The sequence below is a fragment of the Pithys albifrons genome, chromosome 14 (genome assembly GCF_047495875.1).
Source record: "Pithys albifrons albifrons isolate INPA30051 chromosome 14, PitAlb_v1, whole genome shotgun sequence".
Classification (NCBI taxonomy): domain Eukaryota; kingdom Metazoa; phylum Chordata; class Aves; order Passeriformes; family Thamnophilidae; genus Pithys; species Pithys albifrons.
This window is the reverse complement of record NC_092471.1, coordinates 8,762,024-8,785,330: the sequence shown is the minus strand read 5'-3', so window position 1 is coordinate 8,785,330 and position 23,307 is coordinate 8,762,024. Positions and strand designations below refer to the sequence as shown.

The 23,307-nt window shown below is 44.8% G+C and overlaps 1 protein-coding gene across 3 annotated transcripts in view; it reads right to left on the bottom strand.

Moving 5' to 3' along the window:
• The window catches only part of DOCK11 (dedicator of cytokinesis 11), a 78,559-nt gene that overhangs the window by 12,492 nt on the left and 42,760 nt on the right, over nt 1-23,307 (bottom strand). For 2 of the 3 annotated variants that reach the window (XM_071569707.1, XM_071569708.1), the window contains exons 25-45: nt 22,880-22,949; nt 22,674-22,799; nt 22,031-22,102; nt 21,515-21,661; nt 20,975-21,058; nt 20,444-20,555; nt 16,796-16,974; nt 14,742-14,858; nt 13,990-14,065; nt 13,586-13,689; nt 11,511-11,622; nt 11,321-11,387; nt 10,791-10,838; nt 10,523-10,588; nt 10,147-10,280; nt 9,396-9,511; nt 7,660-7,797; nt 3,131-3,313; nt 2,410-2,523; nt 518-733; nt 384-441 (exon numbers count right to left, since the gene is read on the bottom strand). In XM_071569707.1, coding sequence (XP_071425808.1) covers nt 384-441; nt 518-733; nt 2,410-2,523; nt 3,131-3,313; nt 7,660-7,797; nt 9,396-9,511; nt 10,147-10,280; nt 10,523-10,588; nt 10,791-10,838; nt 11,321-11,387; nt 11,511-11,622; nt 13,586-13,689; nt 13,990-14,065; nt 14,742-14,858; nt 16,796-16,974; nt 20,444-20,555; nt 20,975-21,058; nt 21,515-21,661; nt 22,031-22,102; nt 22,674-22,799; nt 22,880-22,949 — 2,339 coding nt within the window. The remainder of the gene's footprint in view (nt 1-383; nt 442-517; nt 734-2,409; nt 2,524-3,130; nt 3,314-7,659; nt 7,798-9,395; nt 9,512-10,146; nt 10,281-10,522; nt 10,589-10,790; nt 10,839-11,320; nt 11,388-11,510; nt 11,623-13,585; nt 13,690-13,989; nt 14,066-14,741; nt 14,859-16,795; nt 16,975-20,443; nt 20,556-20,974; nt 21,059-21,514; nt 21,662-22,030; nt 22,103-22,673; nt 22,800-22,879; nt 22,950-23,307) is intronic. The other variant, XM_071569710.1, reaches the window with a different exon arrangement.

Here is a 23,307-nt window from a genome sequence, read left to right as displayed (position 1 = left end):
CTGCCTATAGTAATACTTTTGGTGACAATCAGTTTTCAACATGGGCTTCCCCTGTGAGTGCATTTCCTAATGTAAAATACAAATGAACATTTAAACCAAGACATGATGTATCAGTTCTTATTTCACTCAGCACCATGCCAACAGAGCTGTCTAAGTAGACTTGTCCAGTCTAGAAAATGCCTGGGTATGAACAGGTGGATTCCTTTCTTAAAAAATACTCATAATCTGCTAGGTTTATCCACCACATTATTATTTTCCTTTACAGCTTGTTTCTAAAATAATTAATTATCACATTGAGAGAAACGTCTTTAAAAAGATTCCAATCCCCTCAAACTCCTTCACTGCATCATCTTCCTTGTGCTTCCCAAACAGCAGACACTTACTTTTCCTGTGCAGAAACTCTGCAACGAGGGCTGCTACGTGAACATAACACATGGCTGCCTGCAAAGTACAAAGGGAAATTATTAAAATGTCATCTGTAAATCTGTCTTGTTGTGTTTTTAATTACATGAATTACCTCTGAAAAGTCTCCGTTTTTCACATGTATCTTGGCCATGCTGTCCAGCCACGTTTTCCGGAGCTCTGGGGTGCTTGCATAAGACTTGGCTAAACTGTACTGCAGATCTATCAACATTTCTGGATCCTTCTCATGTTCTTTCATTTGAGCAGTAGCCATAAGCACTGTGCGGATTCTCTTTGTCAAATCCTTGACTTCGGAAGGAAAAGCAGTTGCCTGACACAAAACAAATCTAATTAGAAGCTAATACAGAAAATACAGCCTTTGCCAAGGAAGGACTGTCACTAACCTTTCAGCCAACACTCCATGTACTGCCAATCTGAAACCACTGAGAACATGAGAGATAAGACTAATTAACTGTTCCTTGCTGAACTCACACTGCATACAGTGTACAGTGTTTCCTAAGCAATTAGAGGCATTTCAGTCGTGGCACACACACGGCCAATCTCTCCAGGTCACGTACAGGATGTTAGGCTGGCTGTTTCTGTACTTCCATGAGGCCAGTACTTTGGTATCCTAAGGAAATGGCCTGAGAGCAATACAGAAGTGCTCCATGCATGCAAATGTCCCTGGATGGGACCACAAATCATGCCTCAAGTATTTTTCATGTTATTCAACATCTGGTTTGTTAGGCTTTGATGTGGTCACTCTTTCAATTCCTAAAGCACTGACAGCATCTGTAGAGTTCCCCACCACAGGAATGTAACAGAAAAAGAAACACAGGCTCCAATCCGATTCCCTGCTCAGAGCAGGGCCATCACTGAGTAAAAGCAAGGCTTGTCCAGCCAAGTTTTCTAATGCCCTAGGAGAGAAATCCCACTTCCTTTCTGAGTCCTGCTCCAGTGCTTGCAACATGCTTAGGAAATAACTTTTTCTCTAAGTAAAGTTGCAATTGTCCTTGCTGCAGTGTGCACATTGCCTCTTGTCCTGCACTCCACACTTTTGAGAAGAGCTCAGCCATGTCTTTATTACCTGCTTGCTGAGGAAACAAGCAGTTAGGTCCCCCCTCAGACTTCTCTCCTCCATGATGAGCCTGGTTTACATTCCCTCTCCTCAGGCTCCTGCTCCCTAGCTGTCTCTGTGGCTGTGCATGGCATCCTCTCCAGTGTGTTGAAGTCTCTTGTACTCTTGCACTTACGCAGATATATAAACTGGGTATAATGATCGTCCATGATGTAAATTACGAACAGCAAAGTACGCCTCAGTGAAACATCTCAACATGTGCACAGAAAAGAACTGAGGTTTTTGCCAGGTATATCCTAACTATAAATTTTTAATATCACAATTAGAGAGCACTGCCTTTAGGTCATTAGATAATCATGGAACTGTAAAAACACTTTCCATTTTCACCTATCCTACCCTGCCAGCTACACTGTGTGCAATGAAGGAAGCTACAATTGCTCAAGGGGTTGGGCACAAACTACTATTCTAGTTCAAAGACAGATAATAATTTTCCAAAAAAACACAACCAGTGATCTCCATAAAAGAATGCTTTCTTAACATGACTGACAATAATTAAAATTAATTCCTGCTAATTATTACCTTCAGGCAACAGAAGTACCAGACCTTCCCTTGTCATTTCTCTCAAAGCTGGAAGTTCCTGGAAAGCTCTTTGGACACCCTTGTAAGCAGCAAACTGCAAAGTCTACCCTGAGTTGCTGAGCTCCTTCCCCTTGGTGTGAGGCCTCGTGGATGGAGTATGACCTGTCTGAGCAGCTGGCCCTGTTGCTGTCAGCATAGCACTTATTTACTGAGCAAATGCAGTCCATTATGAGCCATAAATCACATTTCCAATCATTAGCCCCACTCATAGTCATGGTTTCCTGGAGTCCGTCCTCAGCCTTGCATTGATGACTGACAGCACATGAGGGAATGCAACACCTCCAACTCACCTTCATAGGCCTGTCACTGTTTGCAAAGTTGTTAATGATAAGCAGGGAGTCCTGGAATCTTGTCCCACCACTGAGTGCCACATCTGCTATCAGCTGGCTCACTGCAATTATTATCTGTTGGGACAGAACAGAGGCTTCATTTAAACAAGCCCTAATAAAAGAATTTTATTGTCACAGTTATTAAAATGCTAATAGGAAAATGTCATATCCTTCCCACAATGTAAGCAGTGGATGGTGTGCTTTTGCTGTCATGTCTCCTACTACCCAGAGGACCAAACTGCTTTGCTGAACAGAACAATCCAACAATTGCAACACAAAAGTCCATTTGTACATTAGTTACGTTCTTCTGTGATTCATTACAACCTGGAGGGTATTCATCTGCCCCACCAGGTTATCTAAATTTGCTTCAAAAAGTACCGATGTCAAAAACACTTCTCCGGGGAAATCCCTTTTCCTGCCTCAAAGGCAGATGTCCTTTCCACCCCATCCCAGTCAGCCTCTGGGGCAGAGATGTGCCTTGCAGTACTTGATGGGCACTGTATTTCACCCAGAGTTGCCTGGGCCAGTCACTAGAAAGAGGAATTAGGCAAAGCCTGGAAAGCAAGAGGATTTTTGTCCATATGGCAATGGCAAGAGCCTCTGCAGCTGTGAGGTGACAGGTGCTATTTCGGCTTGTTAAATCTGAGGCATCCTGTCCTCTAGCTTTTCCCAAGTCACTGACCTGAAGATGTGTTCTCAGGAACGTTCTCCTTTTGGTGAACTCAAAATTATTTCTCATCAGTAGATACAGAAGAGCAGAGGCTTCATTCCTCGTGGAGGACACCTTGGAAGTGCAACACTTCAGGATCTCATAGCAGAGAGCAGCGCACATGTTCACCCTTCCTTTGAAAAACGCTGAGGGAAACTTCACAAGAAACATGCAAATATTAGAAAATACACCATGAAATGGCACCCACAAGGCTCAGATGAACAGGGGCACAGCGCAACACACTGGCCCTGGGCAGCCTCAGTAAAACTTCTGCCAGAAGCCTGAGCCTGAAAGTATTTGTGGGAATGAATTTGGGGCCTACTTTTAACTCCATTTCCTAAAGCAACGTGAACCTTGCTACAACACTTTTTGGGGATGTGCTTGCATATGTCCATCTAACCCATCTGCTGATAACATTTGAGTTTTTGGAAAATTCTCACCAAATTGGACAGAAGTGTTATGTTCTTACAAAAGACATAAACACCAGCAGTGGGGCAGGGAGGAGAGGTCCATGGACATTCCCACCAAAGGCTGCTATCTGGAACATCAGAAAATCTGCCAGAACCCACCCAGGAGTCCAACCTCTATGGGAAACATGATGTGCAATGTTTGTACAGCTAATTCTACATGATTCCCTAAAGAAGTCTTGAATCATGCCTGCATGCCCTCAGGAATGCAAACAAGAGACTGGCTTGCCCCTGAGAGCCTAAAATACAGTGCCCTGCCCTGGTCCCCCAGACAGGGCTGGGCCCAGGGGAGCAGCAGGATGAGGCCAAACCGCAGTGTGAGCTCCCTTGGTCAGCAGCAGGGCTCAGAGACCTGCAGCAGGATGAAAGGAGGCAGAAGGGGAAGACCAGCACCCTGGTGGCACATCTGTGCCCTCAGTAAACCCCTGCTACTGAGCACAGCTGTGGGGAAAGCTGAGCCATGCCTGGAAAGCAGCTGAAGGCTGCCCTGCCTCGGTGGGCAGCAGCCTCTGGGGCTTGCTGGAGCTGGGGATGCCAGTGCATGTCCGACTAGCTGCGGGCACAAGTGGTGGCTGGAGGGGAGGGGGCACCACACTCTGCTTCCTTCCACCCCAGCCACAGTGGGCTGGGCACAGGGAAGCAGAACAAGGAAGGGCTTTGTGCTGGCACGCAGCCGCCTCCGCAGGGACCTGCTGGAGAGTGGTGATGCCAACACCTCCCCGGGGCAGAGGAGGCTGTTCAGGCATTGCAAAGCAACACTCTGCTCCTCAACCCTCCTCCTTCTGCTGCAGCTGGCAACCAGCTCCAAGGAATTTCCTGGTACAAAGAGGCAACTGTGGTTTTTATCTGTTCAGAGGAATGATGTATTCAGTTTGTTCAAGATCCAGTGGTCCTCATGGGGCCACTTCTACCTGCCCCACTACCTTCTGCCCATGGGAGATGACAGTGAATGCTGTCAGAGTATTCACTCACATCCTCCAGTCAGAGCCTGGAGCTGTTACTGTGGCCCTCTACCCCTTGCATTAAGTACGTGTGTTGCAGGAAAGTCTGTAGGTCCTGCAGTAGCTGTCATGGCACACTGGTGACAGGGTCTCAAAACAGCAATCTAGGAGCTGTGGCTAGCAAGACTACTGTTGGGATCACACCAAGACACAGAGGTTACAAACCAGAATGAAGATGTGAAATACTTGGTGTTCACTGCCTCTAGCCAAAAACATCTTCAGAATCAAAATGAGAGAAAGAAACGAGGAAAATAAATATCATAACACAGGGCCACAAGAATCTTGTGAGCAGTCAGGACAGAGGCTCCTAAGGAACTGCTGCCCATTGTAATGCAGTCATTCCCCCATAGCGAGATGGGGTCATGTTCAGCACTGGGTTTAGCCAAGAGCTAGCCACAGCAGTGGCTCCTGGTGCCAGGTTCAGGGCAGCAGATCAGTGGGTGCATCCCTGCTGGAGATCCGGCCAGGTGCTGCCTGTGGCTCTCCACACACTGGGAAGAACATGAATTGGCCCATGTGTGATGACAGTAAACACTGGAGGAGCCCATTTCTGATCCAGACCCAATATGATGGACCAGAGCAGGAGTCAACACAGCAACAGCTCCCAGAGAGGCTTCAGCATAAAAGGGACATGAGGGCAGGACATTCATTGTGGCAGGCAGGACATGGGGTTTCCATCACTCACATCCATGTGTCTGAGCTGCTTTTTAATGCAGACCCCTCCTGTGTGCATGTTTTCCTTTATAATCTTTAATTTAAAACCACTCCCAAGCATGCATATATGTATTTATATTTGTATTTATCTGTAAGTGATGCTCTGAAAAGAGGGATTCAGTTAAGAAAACCTAGAGTATGAAACCAGAGCAATCTAGCTTTTGTTGGTTCTTCCCAGCTGGTAAAACACAGTCAGCTTCCTTCCTGACTTCCCAGCACACATGCATGCAAGTGGGAAAAAACAAAACTAAAGATGCAAACAATTATAGAACTTTTTTGTTCTTTGCTTTCTTGCAACATTTCTTTTATTTTTTTAAAGGTCTTTTGCCTATCAAGTAACTGGGTTTAATGCAGAAGGAAAACTATTTCCAAGACAGATTTTGGGATGCAGAATAAATCTCAGAAAGTTTTCTTGCCTCCAGCAACCATTTGCTGTGACCCCAGATAAGAGAGCGATTCTTCTCATTATAGTTATAGCTACCATAGAGGGCCATAAAAATAACAAATTGTTCATTCTAACTGTGTCAAAGGCATAACTCACATTTTCTTTTCTTGAAATTACAAAGCAGTGCAGCATTCCTATTTAAAAATAAATTTGCAGGAAAACATACCATCCTTGCACTAGTCATGAAATGCAGTGACCACCCATACTCACTCCCTAGCCACTTTAGCCCTTAGAAGAACCCTTGAGAGGACTTAAAAGGAAGTTTGGGACTTGTGTGGTTATGGAGTTGGCAAAGAAAACACTTCCTTATAGATACCATCTGCTGGGCTCATATCTTGCTCTTACAGATACCCACGTGATCTGTGATAGGGGAAATGTGAGAAATTAACTGAAATCTATCTTTCATATCTTTAAGGACCCATGATGCCAAATTGAGTGTGGATTCAGGCTGGCATGAATCCAAGAAAACAATCCCACTGCCCATCCTTGAAGCAGCCAAGTATGCAGTTTGTCTTGCTGTCATCAGCATTTTGGAAAGCAAGTGTGGAACCCTTGAAGAGCTCCAGGCTTTCAAGGATGACAGTGAGATCAAACTGATCAGGTGTGCAGGTTTGGCTTCACATATGTAAAAAACCCCCAACAAAATAGAAGATGTGCCAGGAAAGTAAGGAATGTCTCTTATTTGCTACAGGCTCAAAACAAATATTTCTGGCTAAACAAACATTTGACTATCAGGGAGAAGAGTGGGGTGTGTTCAAATCTGCATCAGATGGACCTTGACACTAAGCAGATCACAGACAAGCAGAAAGCTCAAAAGAAAGGTAGAGCAATAAACATGCACTGGACCCTGCAAAAAAATGGAGTGATTCCTGTCAATGACAATTGCCAATCTAGCAGGATTTGAGAAGCCCCATGGAAAAACACCTTGTAGGAGACCACACTGTATGGAGCCAGACAGGGAGCCAGCAAGACTTCTGCATTTCTGTTTCTCATGTGTTTGCTCAGCACAAGCCAAAATTCAGCCCTAGCTTGTCTGTGCGGTTGTAGTAAAATGTACGTAGCACAGACTTTTTCCACCTTTGAAAAACAGTTTAGCAGTCTCTTTCTTTCATCAGACTTTGCTCAGCACCTAGTGCAAGAGCTCCTTTGAAAGTTACTCTTTGCTGCTTATCACTCACATACCATGCTCTGCCTGGCTGCAATCTCCCACAACATGGATTTTCGTCATTAATGAAATGTTGTGCTCATGGGATTTGAGAGGCTTTAATTAATTTTGTATTTATGATAACCGTGCAGCTTGGAAGGAATGGCGCTTGCATGTACATCGGGTATTGAAAATGCACTTATGAGAAGTGGTAGGTCTTGACAAGCACGCAGGGAAATGTCAGTACTCACTGGTTTTTTCAGAGCATCAGTCACTGTTCTTTTGTGGTTTGCTGTGGCTTTGTCACTGCTTGAGCTCAAGGGATTAAACAGGGCTCAGAAACGTGTGGAAAGAGGTTCAGTAAGTAATGTCAGTAAGTTCTTTCCAAAGCAGTGAGTGAGGAGCTGCCTGTCAGTGCAAGTTTTATTCAAGTAAAAGCACTGTCAGCATAGTCAATTTAGAGCAAAGATTCAAGCACTAGCTATTGGCCAAACACATATCAATCTTCATGACCAAGGCAAGTGAGGGAATTCCTCATGACTTCTTGTTTTTCTTCCTGATATCCAACAAATAATAAATAACTGGAGAGCTTAACCTGCACTGTTCTTTAAATCAGTGAAATTATTCTCTAAAACACATCTCCAAAATATCAGTTTAAAACGTTTTTAAGCATACTGGCCTCTTCTATCATACCTCAAAGTCCTCCTACACCCTTGTCATATATTACATACCTTGCTAATGAAAGCTCTCAGAGAGGCAAACACATGCTTAAGGGCTGCTTCTGACTGCCCATTTTTGAGAAAAGCCAGATGAATATCAAAAACCTTCTTCATCAGTGGATTGTGGCCATCATTGCTTAAAAGCTGGGTCTGGAAAGCAACAAGAGAATTTACTTTGACGAAATGTTGTGCCTGAAGCTGGAAATTACAGATATAATTGTGCACAATTAATCACATCAATTCTTAAGCCAGATAAGGAACCAGGTCTTCAGTAAAAATGTAACCAATAAAATGTGACAATCATTACAAACTTACAGTAGTTAGTCAGAGGCTATTTTTACAACAGAGAATAAAACAAAAATATTTAATCACTTTTGCATCACTAATTCCAGAACCTAGGTCAATAACCTGTACAACCTTCACTGGTTGCCTAGTTATTTTAAATAAACCATGCTGTTACCAACATAACTATCACACTGGTTTTTTCCATTTCTTTTTATTTGTCTTGAAAATTGTTTCATTTGCAGCCTAAAAGAGAGAGACAAAAAAAGACTATCACATCTTTTCACTGGATAGATTCCTAGCTGTAGTAAGTCAGTACAAGTCCCTTCTTTCCTGCAAAGTTTTGCCAGTTTGATATGGTAAAATGGAACTACCTGTCTTTTGACACATTTACACACCTTGTCACAGGGTAAGTTTAGGATCCAGACCTTTAAACTGAACTCACTTGCTCTGGCAGCAAGAACAGCACCAGCCCTGTTGCTGCAGCACAGAGCCCACTTCTGTGCAGTAACACCCTGTGACCATAGAAGCGAAGCAGAAGCCCATTAAAGTGGAAGGGAATCTAGTCTATCCTGTGGTTTGAAAATCACATTGTTTTGTGGTTCAACCATATTCAAAAAGAGGCAACTGAGAAACTCAAACAAGTTTTAACCCTTGCACTGAAATCCTTTTGCTGTTACCAAACTTCTAATGAATCATTTGATGTATGTACCACAATGGCTTTTTTGGCTCTGCAACAGAAGCAGAGGCTATGATGACCTTTCTCTTCATGTTGTTCAATCCATCTAAAAAGGAAATCTTCATTGTGCTTGCTCCGAAATCCAGAGTTGTTCTTGTGACGTTATGCAGCCATATTACCACACACAGGATTCCTTTGACTACATTTTGAGCATTTCTGGAACAGTATTTCAGTATTTTGCTGCTAGCCTGGGGTTTTCTTCACCACAAAGGCTTTGTTTTTGTAGATGGCAGTGACTGCCAGGAGTGTGAACCATCATATAGAGGAGAAGACTTCTACCAGTACTGGTCCTGTCTGCACTGGCAGCCACAGCAGAATGCCTCAGCCCCCGAGTCATTCACGTATGGAATTCAGAGAAATGTGGGACTCGCTTCTGGGTAATCTATGGTAGGAGAGTGACTGTTCTAAAAATGCTGGACCTTCATTTCCCTTTCCTCTAGTCCCTCCTTTCTACATGATGTACATTTCCTCTTACTCTATTTTTGTAATGTTTACAGTCATGGTATAACATCTTGCAGTTTTGAAGAAATGGGAAGATTGCATAAGGGCATAATTACTCTAAGACCCTGTGAAACACTTAATGTTTTGGAAAACAAACAAGGTGCAAATGATTTGCTTTTGTAAAGCCTTCTATATTCTTCCACTCTAGTAGAAAGGATTGCCAAAATCCACACACATATAGAAATACAGCACACTTTTCTACACTATTTTTGATTTCAGTGCTAACCTTGAAACTCTGAGTGAAAAAAGAGATGGTGTCCAGGACTGTCAGGCAGACTTCGGTGGCAATATTGCCCTCCAGTAATGCCTGGTGCACAATATCTGCTTCTGAGGTGCCTGTGTCTATGGACAGAGAGAAAATCAGGAAGAAACATTGTTCAGTACCCCAACTCCCACAAGATCTCAATGCTGATACAGATAAGGTTCTCCTCTTGCACTTCACTGGGTTTGGGAAATAAGGCAAGAACAGCAAGATGTTCAATTTGCCAGGTCCATGTAGAGAAGCTGCCTCAGCCTGATACCAGGCAAGAAAACCAGTACCAGTATTTCCTCTTAATATCACTTCTTGTAAAGCTAGACAAAGGACGAGGTGTCCAAGTTGCCTCCACGAAGGAGAAACAGGCTCGTGCTTCACTGGTACAAAATTCACCCACATGGAGAGACTTAAAGCAGATCCCAGCCCAGATCTGCCCCAGGGCAGCTCTCCTGCCTGCCCTGCTCACTACCCAAACCAATACACACACTCAGCCAAGAAGGTGAACTGAGACAGGCAAGAGGAAAAAGACACACAAGTCCTAAGTACCAGGGGAGATTTTTAGGGGCTTTACTTAGACCCCACCCATTTAGTAATGTTGCAGGGAGGACTGGTGACCACTGTAATTCCATAGTTTGAGTATCCTGAAGCAAGTGGAAAATGGCTGCATGGAGTTTTCATCAGACTAACACTCCACAAACCCATCCCACTCTGCTGTACGTACTGTGGTTGAGTGTGAAGGAAGTCTCCAAGCTGCCCAGGTGCTGGAGCCGCACCCCGGCTCTGCTGCGGAGCGCTGGCATCGTCTGGGATTTCCGATCTGCTGCCGTGTGCTTGGATAACCAGGCATCGTGCACCCTGCAAGGGGAAGCAAACACTGCAGGTTTGGAGCAGCAGCAGTGGCCATATCACTACAGGATTATGTGAGGCACCAGGACGGAGACCTCCTCCCTCTAACACACTAATCTGGTTTATTCTGGACAATCCCAGTGGGACTGACCAGACTACACCGATCTCGCCTGTTCCAGATGGCCTTAGAGCTACAGCAGGAGCAGTGCTGCTGCTCAGGAGGCAGGGAGGGCACTGTGACCGTGTCTCACCTGCAGCCGGCTGGGGGGGACACTGCCAACCTGCGCTCGCCTGGGCCTGGGGATCGCATGCAGGAGCTGGAGGGGAGGGAAGGGGCAGGGTGCTGAAATGAGGGGCCCCTGCTCCCAGCACAGTGCTGAGCAGGGCTCCAGCCCCACAGGCTTTCTGCCAGCTGGGGTTTGCCCAGTGTGGGTGTGCACGTGCCCTTCCTGCCTCAGCTGTGGCAGGGAGCACTGGGACAGCCCCCGCACCCTGGCACCTGGTGGAAGAATGCAGTACCTGGCAATATTTCTCTTCCCCACGTATCTGAAGTGAAATAAACACACCCTAGAAAGAAAATGAAATATGCATCTGTTAGAGATCCTGCAGATCAGGAACAATCCAGAACATTTAAAATCTACCCTGTCCTTGCCTGCAGACATGTTCCTCTGTACACAAGGGTTTGGGTCTGTATTTACAAGTCACTTGACCTCACATCCATAGTTTTAAAATCCTGTCTTCTCACCCATCTGTTCCACCAAACCCACTGCAATGTGGAGGCTGAGCTGGTGGTGGTGGGAGCTGCGCTGTGAGCCTTGGTCGTTCACACGTGGTGGGACTCAGCCCAGACCGTGCACACGGCACTGCCTCTTCACCATACTCCCTCAATATACGCTTGTTCCTCCTCAGAGAGAGGAAGAGCATCTCATTACAACCGGGCCAGACACCTCTAGTGTTGCACAGGACAGTCTGTGCACTGTGATTTCCTTCTTAGCCAGTACTGACTGCATAAAGGTGCAGTGTTTGAGTAGCAGTATCATGATACTCACTCCAGAAGCACAAGGACATTGATCAGCTCCTGGGGGGAGAATTTGTTCCAGTAAGCTAAAAGAGTATCTGAAAGAAAAAGAGAAACAGTGCACTGAGATTTAAAATCTCAAAGAGGGACCTTACAGACCAAAACTGCCAGTGATGGTTCTTCATGTTTCTGGCTGCCCCCAGCGAGCAGGAGCCACCAACCTTCAGAGATCATCTTCACAATGTGGAGGTAGCACATCAGAAGCGTCCGGATCTCAAACTGGTCCAGCCGGCTGCAGTTTGACATGCTACTCCTCATGGAACTTCTGCGGATCTATTGGGACACAGATATGATGTGGAGGACCATGGCCCTGGGTTCCTGGGCTGTGCTCAAGCAGAGTACAGGGCCAGACACTGGGCAGTGTGGGCACAGCAAACCCAGCACAGCCCAGGTGTGCTGGCACTCCTCCTGCCCCCCAGCTTTGGCACCCCACATCACCATGCTTTGGAGACAGCTCATCCTTTGGGGATGCTGCCCATCCAGTGATAGGAGCCTAGAAATCCTGGACACATGACCAAACGCGTCTCTGCCCAGAAAAAAAAATGTCTGGGCAGGGAATGACAGCTTATCCAGCAAAACACACAAAGTCTGATTTCACTTCTCCTGCTCTCTGAAGCTCCCAGACATTTTTAAAGACAGTTCTTGTAACAAAAAAGTTCATTGGCTGTCACAGTTTAAACTAAGAATCTAACTTTCTGTTAAAGACATACACTTCAAAACAAAATGCCAGTTATGAAAAAAGGAAGAGATTTCAGCTTAAGAATCCTTTTCCCCCCGATTTTTGGAAGTGTTTCAATTTTCCTCCTACTCAGTGGTTCAGGCAAAATAAATGAAACCCTGTTGGTGAGTCAATTTATGTGGGAAAGGCTTGGGCACTGTGTGGTGGAAAACATAACTTTTAAAGTTATACCAATTTTATTTTGCATTCTGTGTGCTCACCCTAACTGTATCCTCCGACAAATGGATACAATTAAGCACTAAAAGCAGGACACTTCTCCTAAAACTGTGTGTCACATGCTTGGAGAGCAATCCATAGATCTTATTTGCTGTTTATTCTGGGACAAGCTGTGGATATGAGTCATAATAAAGCAGAAATAAACAATCATTTTAGAGTTGGAGACACGCACTACAGCCAGAGCTTTGCTATTGACCATGCCAACCTATCAAGTCAGCACACAAGTCACTCAAGGGAAACAGGCAATGAGAAGTGTCCCTGATTGCAGAGCAACGCTGAAGAAGCTGTGCATTGCTTTTGCGTGGTTTTGTGGATATCACATTCCCTAACAGAAAGGCATTTTTCAACATCTTTGAAAAATGTACCTTCAAGGGCACAGAGGAGGATGTCTGGCTGTGGAGGAAGAGCTGAGCTGTAAGCGATACTGCTTTCTGCAAACCCCACCAGCAGCACTGAAGCACATGCTCAGGGCTTTGTTGAACAGTTTGATAGTCAAGTGTTTGGCTATACTTGGTCTTGTAGCTCTGTGATTTACGGCTTGCAAAGCTCCGCCTCTGCTAAGCATGTCAAGACATAGCCAGGAGCCCAGATAATCTTTGCCTTGCAAGGGCCAAACTTTTCAAAGATGCATCAATGATTCATGCCAACACAAGGCATTTGGAAAGCACCTTGAGGAAAACCAGGATCTGGTTTGCACAAATGCCTGATTTCCATATGTGCAATCTGCCAAGAAGAGAGTACACCCTGTCTGAATAGTGAAGTCTGAATTTGTGGAGTGACCGCAGTCACCTTCTGCAAGTTTGGGCCTGTGGTTATTGGCCTGTGTTGGTTTTCCATCAAACACATCATCTTAAGTCAGTGGTCACTGACAATCTCACATCACAGTGCTTTGATTCCCACACATGCATGGGAACCAGTTCCCAGTACCAGGCACTGGGATCTGACCAGGCTCAGACCCATCCACGCCCAGGGAGCATGTCTGAGTATGGATAAATGCACCATGGGAGCAGAGATTTTCCAGACAGATTTTGCCTTTCATCTTTAACAAGCAATTTGTCAACAATTCTATTTTTGGCTCAGGGATTTTGAAAAGGGAAAGCATACCAGACCCGTGACTCTGACCTCCTCTGTTAAACATCAATGTATTTGTTTCCAAACAGATATCTATAAGCTGGGTTTGGACAGTGCTAACACAGGTAACTCCTTTTTCCTCCTCCTTGTTTAACACATCCTGCAGACCAGTGCAGTGACCATTGTTATTTCCAACTCCTGATACATTACGTTTTCACTTTGATCCGGCGAACTGGTTGCCCCCTCAGAGTTCAGGGATCCTTTTGAGTCTTCTCGCTTTATTGCATGGCCATTTGGAAGGGCTGCTCCACAGGCTGAAAAAAACCCCAGACCCCACAATAAAGCCCTTTGCACCAGCACTCATCAGTGCAGCACAGACAGCAAGGGGAGAATGCAATTCAAACAGCACTGGTGGGGTTTGGCAAGGCCCCACATCAAAAGCTGGAAAAAGACAAATCTGGAAATGGCATTTGGGGTGCCACCACATCATGGAAAAACATGCAGACTCTGAGAAGTCTTTTAGGAAATGACTGGTTCAGGTTTGGGTAATGGGTTTTTGCATTTTCAGTGTTAAAAATAAACAGGAAAGTTAAAAATTAGAAAAATTATTTTACCTGAATCTTTGTCTGCAATCAGGCTGGATCTATTTGAAGGGGATGGAAAACTGCATATGAGTTCATCCCTAGATGCCTGTAGAGTAATATAAGGTTTTTGTGACCAATAGAAGATACCTCTTCTCTTATAGAAGAGAATAATGCAATATAAAAATACAAATTAGATTGGTTTTGAAAAACAATACAGAAGAAAACAAAAATTACTTCCATAACAAGAGGACATAGACTTCAGAAGGAACAGAAAGAATAGCAGAACATATTAAACATATTAAAGTCATAGCAGTGTTTTCCCTCAGTTGAAATACTGAATTGTTTTTCTCAAATGCCTTATTTGTTTTAGTTTAGCCCCAAACATGGAGGAAAGTCTAGTCTGCAAGGCAAAGGCCACTTGGGAACCACACACAAATCTCAGGCAACTCCCCAGAACAGCTGCTGGAGTCCGAGTATGAGTCCTGTTGCAACTTGTTGCACTTGGAGGGACTTACCTCACCTCACAGCACTACACATACCATACAGACACAGGTTAAACATGTTAAAAAAGGGAGAGACATAGTACCCAGTTATGCAGACTGTACTAAGGCACAGAAAAGCCAAATTAAAAAAACCAGCACCCTATGGGATTGTGGGGTGTGGAAAAACACATTTATTCCCAAAGCAGAGCCTGGCTGCAGGCAGTGGGAGTTGCACATGGGGTGTGTGGGGACAGCAGGACCGAGGAGGAGAGCAAAGAGGCATCGCTGGGCTTCACTCACAGGACTGGAGGCAGCTGCACAGGAATAAAGTGCCTCGCGACTGGCCACACGCTGGAGGTTCTCCAGGAGCACCCCAAAGAGGGGCAGGTACAGCTGGGCAATTTTTGCCTGATGGTTCTGAAAATGGGGAGAAAAATGTAGGTAAGAGCCCAGGATTCCAATGGAGTCAAAAAGGGAAACTCCTGAGTCAAAACACGTGGACATGTATATCTGTATTTACACACTGTATACGGTGTCTTGAGGACATGTGTTGGCTTGGCTTCTTATCTCCAGTTCTAGAGCTGCCAGGGAGGCTTTATCCTGCTAGTGACAAGAGTGGGGAACTTGGGGATTTTGGAGGTTAAGTAACATTCCCAGTCATACAGGATATGTGAAAAATTAATCCCAGATTTCCTAACACTTTAACTGGTACCTGACTTATATAGCTTCATTTTTAAGCGCAACACCCAGGAGGAATGGCACATAAATGTTTGGTCTATGCATGGTGCTGGTTATTGCCTCCAGTCAGGAATTCTCCATAGCAAATGCTACTAGAGAAAAGAGTTTGCAGAACAGATTCATTTGGATTATGTGATACAGATCAAAGATGGTTTAGTTGACATATTTTAAATGGAGGACTCTTATATCTGATCCTTTTTTGTTAAACATTTATTATTCTGGATTTGACAGAAAAGTTACAAAGAACAAAAATTTAAGGCTTGCAAATTGAATGGAACATTTTGAATTATAAAAGAATCCAATTTTTTCTTCTGATTCAGTGTGACTAAAGATAAAACATCTTGAAAACCTGGGTTGAGAAAAACCTCTTGGTCATTGATGGAAATGGGGTTTCCTTGGATGGAGCAAGACTGTGCCAATAGACTCTGCCATACTCAGCCTGTCCTGCCCACAATGTGGTATTTTGCTTTGGTGTCTCTGGACACCAGCTGAGCATCCTACCCTAGTTCCAGGCAGTTTCCTGGTCACACAGCCTGGAGAACAACACATGTACAAATACCCTGTGGGACAACCGTGAGACAGGTGGAGTTTCTGGGAATTCAGGGAGGGTGCTATGCACTGAGAGGGCAAACAGCTCCTGAGTTAGTGTGAGGGCTTCCAGGCACCCAGAAGTGCAGGAACAGTCTGCCTCTGCCCCAGTCTGGGCAGAGCTGGCAAATCTCTCCTGAAATATCAAGTCTTGCCAGCTACCATGGGCTACAGTTTTACTTCCAGGCTATGTAATCACCATGGATCCTCACTGCAGAGAAAAGCAAGCCCACCTCCTGCTCAGCCCTGCAAACAGGCAGAGAAGGGAGGGAAGAGGAGCTGGGTTTGGACCCATTTGGGCCACTCCTCCCACTCTTCATGCAAGGATGCCATCAATGTTCTCAGATAAAACTCAGAAAGGCAGCACTCTGGGAGCAATTGAGGACCTAAACTCTAAAGAGAGGAAAGTTTTCAGGCTATAGCAAGGACAGGTAGTGTCTGCACAGGCAGATGGGCACTTTTGAGGGCCTATGTGTCATCAGGGAGCAGCACCAAGACAGAATAAGCCCATCTCCGGGGTCTTTGAGAACTACCACACTCAGAGCCTCTAACAGAAGAACAATGACAGCTACCCAGCGGAAATCCAGCATCTCATGATAATTGAGATCCTCTCCTTTGAGTCACTAATTAGTAAAACATGCAGCTGACTTGTAACAGAGATCAGTTCTGTTTCCTGATTATAGCATGTTAATGCAGGATATGAATTTAAGCTCAAGACCAGAACATCACTGATGTTGCCTAATTTTGTTTAACAACCTCTTTGCTAATGATACTTTCAACTTCCCTAATAACTTAGGGCTTTATTATCTATCTGAATACTCAGGTCGAATAAGGGTGCTGCAGTTATCTGGCTGGTTTCTCAGAGCTATTACTGTTATACCATAATTATCAGTTATTTAAGAGTTTCCTAAACAGTAATGAGTCTATCCTTGGTGCACCATGCAGTATCTAAAAGTGTGATGCATGGTTTGTTTTATTTCATAAAATTCAACAACAGTATGTTAAAAAGCCAATAAAACAGTCCTGACCTTGTGTTGGTATCTGTTGTCAAAGGCATGCTTGATCAAGAGATTTTTTAAGACTGAGATGGCCATATATCTGATATCGTAGTTGTCCTGCAAGGCAACAGAGGCTTCTCTGAGAAGCATCCCCACCAGGAAATGATGCCTGCAATACTCATCAGTTAAACTGTATTCGAGATTTACATCTGAAAGAAACAGCAAAGTAACAGTTAAGGGAAACGTTCAGAATATGTTCAGAGCAAGACAGAAAGTTCACTTAAGCTACAACAGTCCTCCAGCAGGGTTGATTACTCTCTTCTACAGTACACTGATCTTTCAATAAAGCCTGAATTGAATACACAGATTTCTTCACCACTGAGCTAAGTCATATCAAATAACTTGGCATCTTCCCATGCAGGCTGTTCATTAATTGCAGCCCTCTCTGTTTCAGCAGCATCTCAAGGAAGGATTTCTGCAGTGTGATGCTTTGCAAAGCTTACCTCTCCAATGAGTAACTTGTAAAGTCAGAGATGGATGAAATGGGCAAAGACAGGACAACTTAGTGCCTGAGGTCTGCTTTGCTCCTGACTGGTAGTTATCCTGTAAATCCCCAAACTACCCAGACTGCAGGAGCACCAACCTTCACCAAGCAGCTGTGAGGATGGGATTGGGCACTGGAGATGGCAGGGTTACCAGACACTCAGTCCTAGCAGTGCTGCTCCGCAGCTCATTCCACATCCTTCATGAAATCTGCAATCCCTCTCTCCAGGTCTGAGAGCAGAGCAAAGGCAAATACTCCCGGGATGAGGGATGCACATGAGGACATAGTGTCAAGTGATCAGTTCCGCATCCTCCAGCAATGTGCACAGCTGGGCAGCTGCATGGACTGGGAAGCCAGGGTAGGGCTCCAGGCAGCTGCCTGTCAGAAACAGTCAGATTCCCTCAGCTTTCCACCAGCAGATATTGAACACAGCTCCTTAGAAGCTGCACTGACTGCCAGCAGAAAGGCAGCTCCATACCTAATTACCTCGGTTAACTCCTACCCTGCATCTCATGTAGATTCAGGTTATATTCCGTAATCAAAGAGGTGGCTGCTACATGGATAAGGCATCAGTTTCATGGACATGCCAGGACAGTGCAGCAGGGAAGGAACAGAGACATAGATTTCAGTGCAGGGTGCACGTGCACTCAGGCTCCTATGAATGACTTGGTCCTGACACCATTATCTCTGTTAGATAACCCATACACTGAACTAGAGGTGCCACAGGCACTGTCTGACTATTGATTTAGGACTCTCAGAGGGATAATCCCAAAGTTCTGTGTTCTTCCCCCAAATGGTGTGTGCTCAGCTCAGACTTTTTTTTTGAAAACTTGACATGTGTGAAAGTTTTTCTGTGGTAAGGCAGGGTGCATACACATAGCTTTGAAAATCCCAACCAAAGGGTTTCAACAGGTCTGTGGCTGCAAAAGGTATTTTTAAGTTCATTGATTCATAAGTAGCATTTACTGAATTGTGAAACTCTGATTCAGAGGAAGGAGAAAGTGACCTGGAACATTATCTAGCTTTCATTGTTAGTCATGTTAGCAAATGTCTAATTGTCACATATCATGGTTATTTCATTAGTTGAATGCAAGCTAATTGATTTGAAGGTGTATGTTTAATTTGACATTAGCAGATTTGGTCATTCTAGTTGGACCTACCTACTGAAGTGAATCGTTCCACAGCAAATGAAAAAAAATCTAATTCATGTGTAAAAAGAAAAGGGACAAATAAAAAACCAGCAAAAATAAACAGGAACAAGTAATGCTCTAAATCTTGGAGAAACAGGACCGTATGTCATGTTTTAATATTATTTGTAAGGCTACTGCCAAACTCCCAGCTTCTGTCAATGCCTTGGGGTTTTTCCCATCACAAGACTGCAAAACCAATTGTGTGCTGCTGACTGTGAGACCAGGCTTAGGGCTTGCTCTGGCTGATGTCTCCAGGTAAAGCAGAAGGAACACAGACCAACAACCAGCCCAGCATTAGCCGAGATGTTTCAGAGAAACTGCTCCAAGATGCAACTCTCCAATGCAATGGGATGGGGTTGCCAGAATGTGCTCTGTCATCATGCCCCTCTGCACTGGCTGAAGCTGCACACTCTCTTTACCCACCTCCCTGGGGGCTATTCCCTCTTTTCCCAGAAACAGAGCAGTAGGGGTTTGGGCATCCAAACAGGCAGATAAAGAGGTGAGGCACACCAGCAGGGTATGTCCTTGGTGATGTGCACTTTGTACTTCTCCATCTCTGAGCCAGCCCACTGTCCCCTGTAACCACAGGTCTGCCCATAAAACCAGACAAGCTTGCAATGGAGATGCATCATGATATGCCTCTATGCTCAGCCACCACTGCAAAGGCACTTCTGCTGCCTGAGGGAGGGCTGCTGTACTGGCAGGAGCTGTGTGCGAACCTCAGCTGGTAGATCCCAGTCACGATAAAACACAGGAGGAAAGATGAGCTGCCTTTACAGCTTTTCAGTTTAACCATTGCAAACACAAAAGTACATGTCAACCAAGAAAGAACATCCTTATGTTATCATGTCAGTAACAAACATCAGGGAGGAACTATGGATGTGTAAGAGATTAGCAGTCAGTCCAGAAAGCTCTGAGATCAGGTACATATCAAAATAAGACATTCTTAAGAATTATTGTTGCTTCTGCCATCTGGATGTGTGTGGAACCACTCTGGGACTTGTGTAGCTACACCCTGAGGCAGAACCAAATATCCCCTTTCCTCCATCAGAATAAATCATACAATCATAGATCCACTTTCACACAGGGGAATCTCAAACCTCACTCTTCTCTCCTGTACTTAAATTGGCCAGGCTAAGCAATATTTACTACATTTATCTAGCACAGATGAGAAATTGGGACCCAGAGAGAATAAGGGCATCTGTATAGCACCCTTGGGAGGCCAGTGAGGTCCACACTGCCATCGACAGCAGAGTTCCAGCCACCCACACCTGCACAGTGTCTCAGCTCAGCCCCTTGTAAACCCCATCTGCCCGTGTTGAGCAGCTTCAGGACCAAAGGGGACATGGTGTGACAGCGAAAGCACGTGGCTACATGGTGGTGCACAGCACATACACCCTTGGAATGCACTAAGGACTGGCATGAGCTCAAGCTCCACAATGCTGGCTGCCTTCAGCCCAGGTTTGAGTACAAGCTCAAAGGCACTGTGCACTGCTGTGCTCTTGTTCAAAATGAAAGGAAAAGGTAACACAGATCACCGTCTGGTGGTCACAAAGAAAGCTGGCAGAAGAGCAGTGAGTTCAGTCTGTTCTCTTCTATGTCCATTCCCCACAGCACCAACTGATGAAACAACTCACTTTCCCAGGGGATGCTGCCACTCATAAGGACAAAGGATTACACTTGCACAATTTGTGTATTCACTGAAACACAGGCAGTTTCTTTGGATATTGTTAGTCCCATGCAAACTTAAGTAGAGAAAATACTGAAAAGACTGACTGCATGCCATTCTGGAGCAAAATGATGTAAACCTGGCAGAAAAGCATCTTCTGAGGTTAATGTTAATCAGGCTGGACATACATTTCCTTGACATCAAACCATGTGGTCAGAAGCTACCAAGACTCATAAATCATAGTTCTTTAGTCAGTTTATTGAGAAAGGACATACCTTGAACCCTTTGCAGCTTGGGTTTGGAAAAGTTCATTGGCAAGTTCAGAGGAATGTAGTGCTCATGATTGCAAATGGTTTGAAGAAATTCAAACTTGTATTCAACCAGCAACTGAGATAAAAAAAGACAAACACAAACTATGTTTTCAGTTTGACCCATTTGCTTCCAGTTCAATGTGCTTGTTGCACAAGGATTGGGGAATCTAAAATGCATCTGGTGAAATTCATGAATGATTGGCCAATTTTTGTGTTATTCCCCTAAGGGTCAGTGCATGCAGCTGTCACTTGGGCCTTTTTTACCTTTTTCATCCATACTATTAACCAGTCTCTCCTTTAGTTTTGACTCTTTACATTGCTTTGAAGCTTGCCTGGATAGAGGCTCTTGGCCCAGACAGAGGTCTCTGCCTCCAAAAGACTCTGCAGAAAGAGTCTAAAAGGCCTCCAAGAGTCATATAAAATAATCACTGCAGAGCTTTGACTCATATAGATTTGTACAACTGCAAATGACTTTTCAAGAAACCTACTGCTTACCTTAGGATCTTTTGGGCTGAATCCAGAAATGTAATCATTTATCAAGTTAAAAACAAATCCTCTGTCCATAAAGGTCAAACAACGCTGGAGAAAAAATAGCAAGATGTGACCAATCATGAAAACTTCAAGCAACCACTCTAAATCTTCTCCATACTACCATCCTGCCAGCAGCCAGATTTGATCCTCCAGACTGCTGCCGACTTTCCAAAACATACTTGAACCTGATTCTCTGAAACTATTTGGATGATCTCACTTCAGTCTCCCATGGACAATAGAAATATTTAAAATGAGAGTACACATCTTTCAGGTTCCAAACAGCTGCTAGGCATGATTGAAAACCAGAGGTAATATAGAGGTTTAGTGCCCCTTGGAAAGAGAAAGTTTCTTTCCTAGGAAGGCTTATTCCCTCCACAGTTTTTACAACTGAAGAAACCCCAAAGTCAAGATAAAACAAAACCACATTTGTTTGCTTGCTCCTCATTTCTCACTGTCTTTTTGTGTTTCTGGTAAAACCTTGGGAGAAGGAAGGACACTGCTGACCTTCAGGAAGTTAGCCAAGCTAAAGTTGACATTCCTGGACTCTTCAGGGATCTCATTATAGCGAATGGTCACGTGAGGGATGATGGCAAGCAGCAGCGAATGCAGGGCATGCTGGTAGGAGTCAGGGAAACGCTGGCCTCTGGGCAGCTGAAACCAAAAGCACATGTTAGCTCAGTGCTACAAACCAACAGCTGGGGAGATCCAAATGCAGGCACAAGTTAGCATTTGTTTATGTTGTTTCCTGCAAAACATGGGCCAAAGAAAGTGCTGGTTGCAACTGCAGTAGGTAGTAACAGGAGACTGCACAAGCCATAAGGAGATCTGGAATTTTTAAATTACAACTGAGAGTGAAAAGAGGAAAAAGGGAAAAGTAAAGGGGGGCGGGGGGAAGGCTGGCAGTTCAGCTTGGCAAGTTTTGGGGTTTTTTAAATAGTTACATAGCTTTTCAGAAGAACTTCTGGAGGACAGCTAGTTTGTGACAGTTCTGTAACACAGCATCAACCAATTTATTTTTACCTTGATTTTGTTTTCTTCCAGTAAGTACATTGCCATGGATTTTGCCAGTGCTTCAAAGAAAAACCACGAGTACTAGAATGAACAAAGAATACTATTACTTTTCGCAGCAGGTTTGAACATGACTGACATTCTCTGACTGTGTGGGGAAGCACCTGTGTGGGAGGGAGAGGTCACATTCAAATGGCGTTTTGTAAGCACAGCTGTGTTTGCACAGTTAGCTTGGCATGGGTGCCTTTACTACCCAGAGATGTCCTGCCAGTCATAGAGTGGGAATAGATCTATTCCCTTTGCATCCCAATGCACCCTGCCACGAGCCAGCAGAGTTTGGGGTACAAGTTGTGCAAAGCCCAGAGAGGCAGAAACTCAGTCTGCCTCCTGTAAGCCACCCCTCATGCATAGCTTGAATAGGTAGAACTGGCAAAATGAACAGCCATTTGCTGAGTCCTGCTATGAGCCTAAACACAGCCAGGTTCCCTGAAGGAATTAATTTATCTTGTGAGGGGAGAACCTCAAGGATGTGGATGTGAGGAGCTGCCTCAGTAGCTTTGCCCCAGCAGCAGGTTTAGATAGGTCTAAGTGTTGGGCTTTATATCAGACCCCATTTTCCCCCCTCTAACTTTGACAGCAAAGTACAATACTTCACCTTGAGCAGTTTATTGATGGCTAGAAAATCTGCTGACTGCTTCAAGATCGTGGCCATGGAAAGGACCAGGATTTCATGGGTCATCTTCGCCTGTTTGACACTTGGTTTCTCAGCTCGAAAGACGTACTGAGGCAAGAACGACAGTGTCATCAGGAGTGTGCCTGCTCCCAGCAGGGAGCTTTGGGGAGCGGTGTGTCATGACTGACCTTTATGAAGGAGCGCAAGTAGTGGTCTAGACCTTCTTCATGGCATTTGGACACAATATGCAGAAGAACCCTGGGGAGAAATGTGGTTTGTGTTCAGCATGCAATGTCAAGGCAAGTTCCTTCAGCTCACGAAAGCAGACATCATGTGTGCCCTATCCTGCTCAACCCCAAAACCCTCACTGCTGGCATGGCCTGATTTGCAGAGAGCCAGTATTTGCAGGCTAGCACCCCTCACAGCTCCTGTGGCTGCAGCACCCTTGCACAAGGCACTCAGAGATGAGGTGGCCAAAGACTCTTCTTCACTTTTTTCCTGGACCAGGTATTGCTCAGACCAGCTGACTTCCAACACTCAAGACTCCTTGCACAATGATGTGAGATGGAACATTCTTCATCCCTGTTCATTCTGATACCTTCCTGCATCCTCTGAA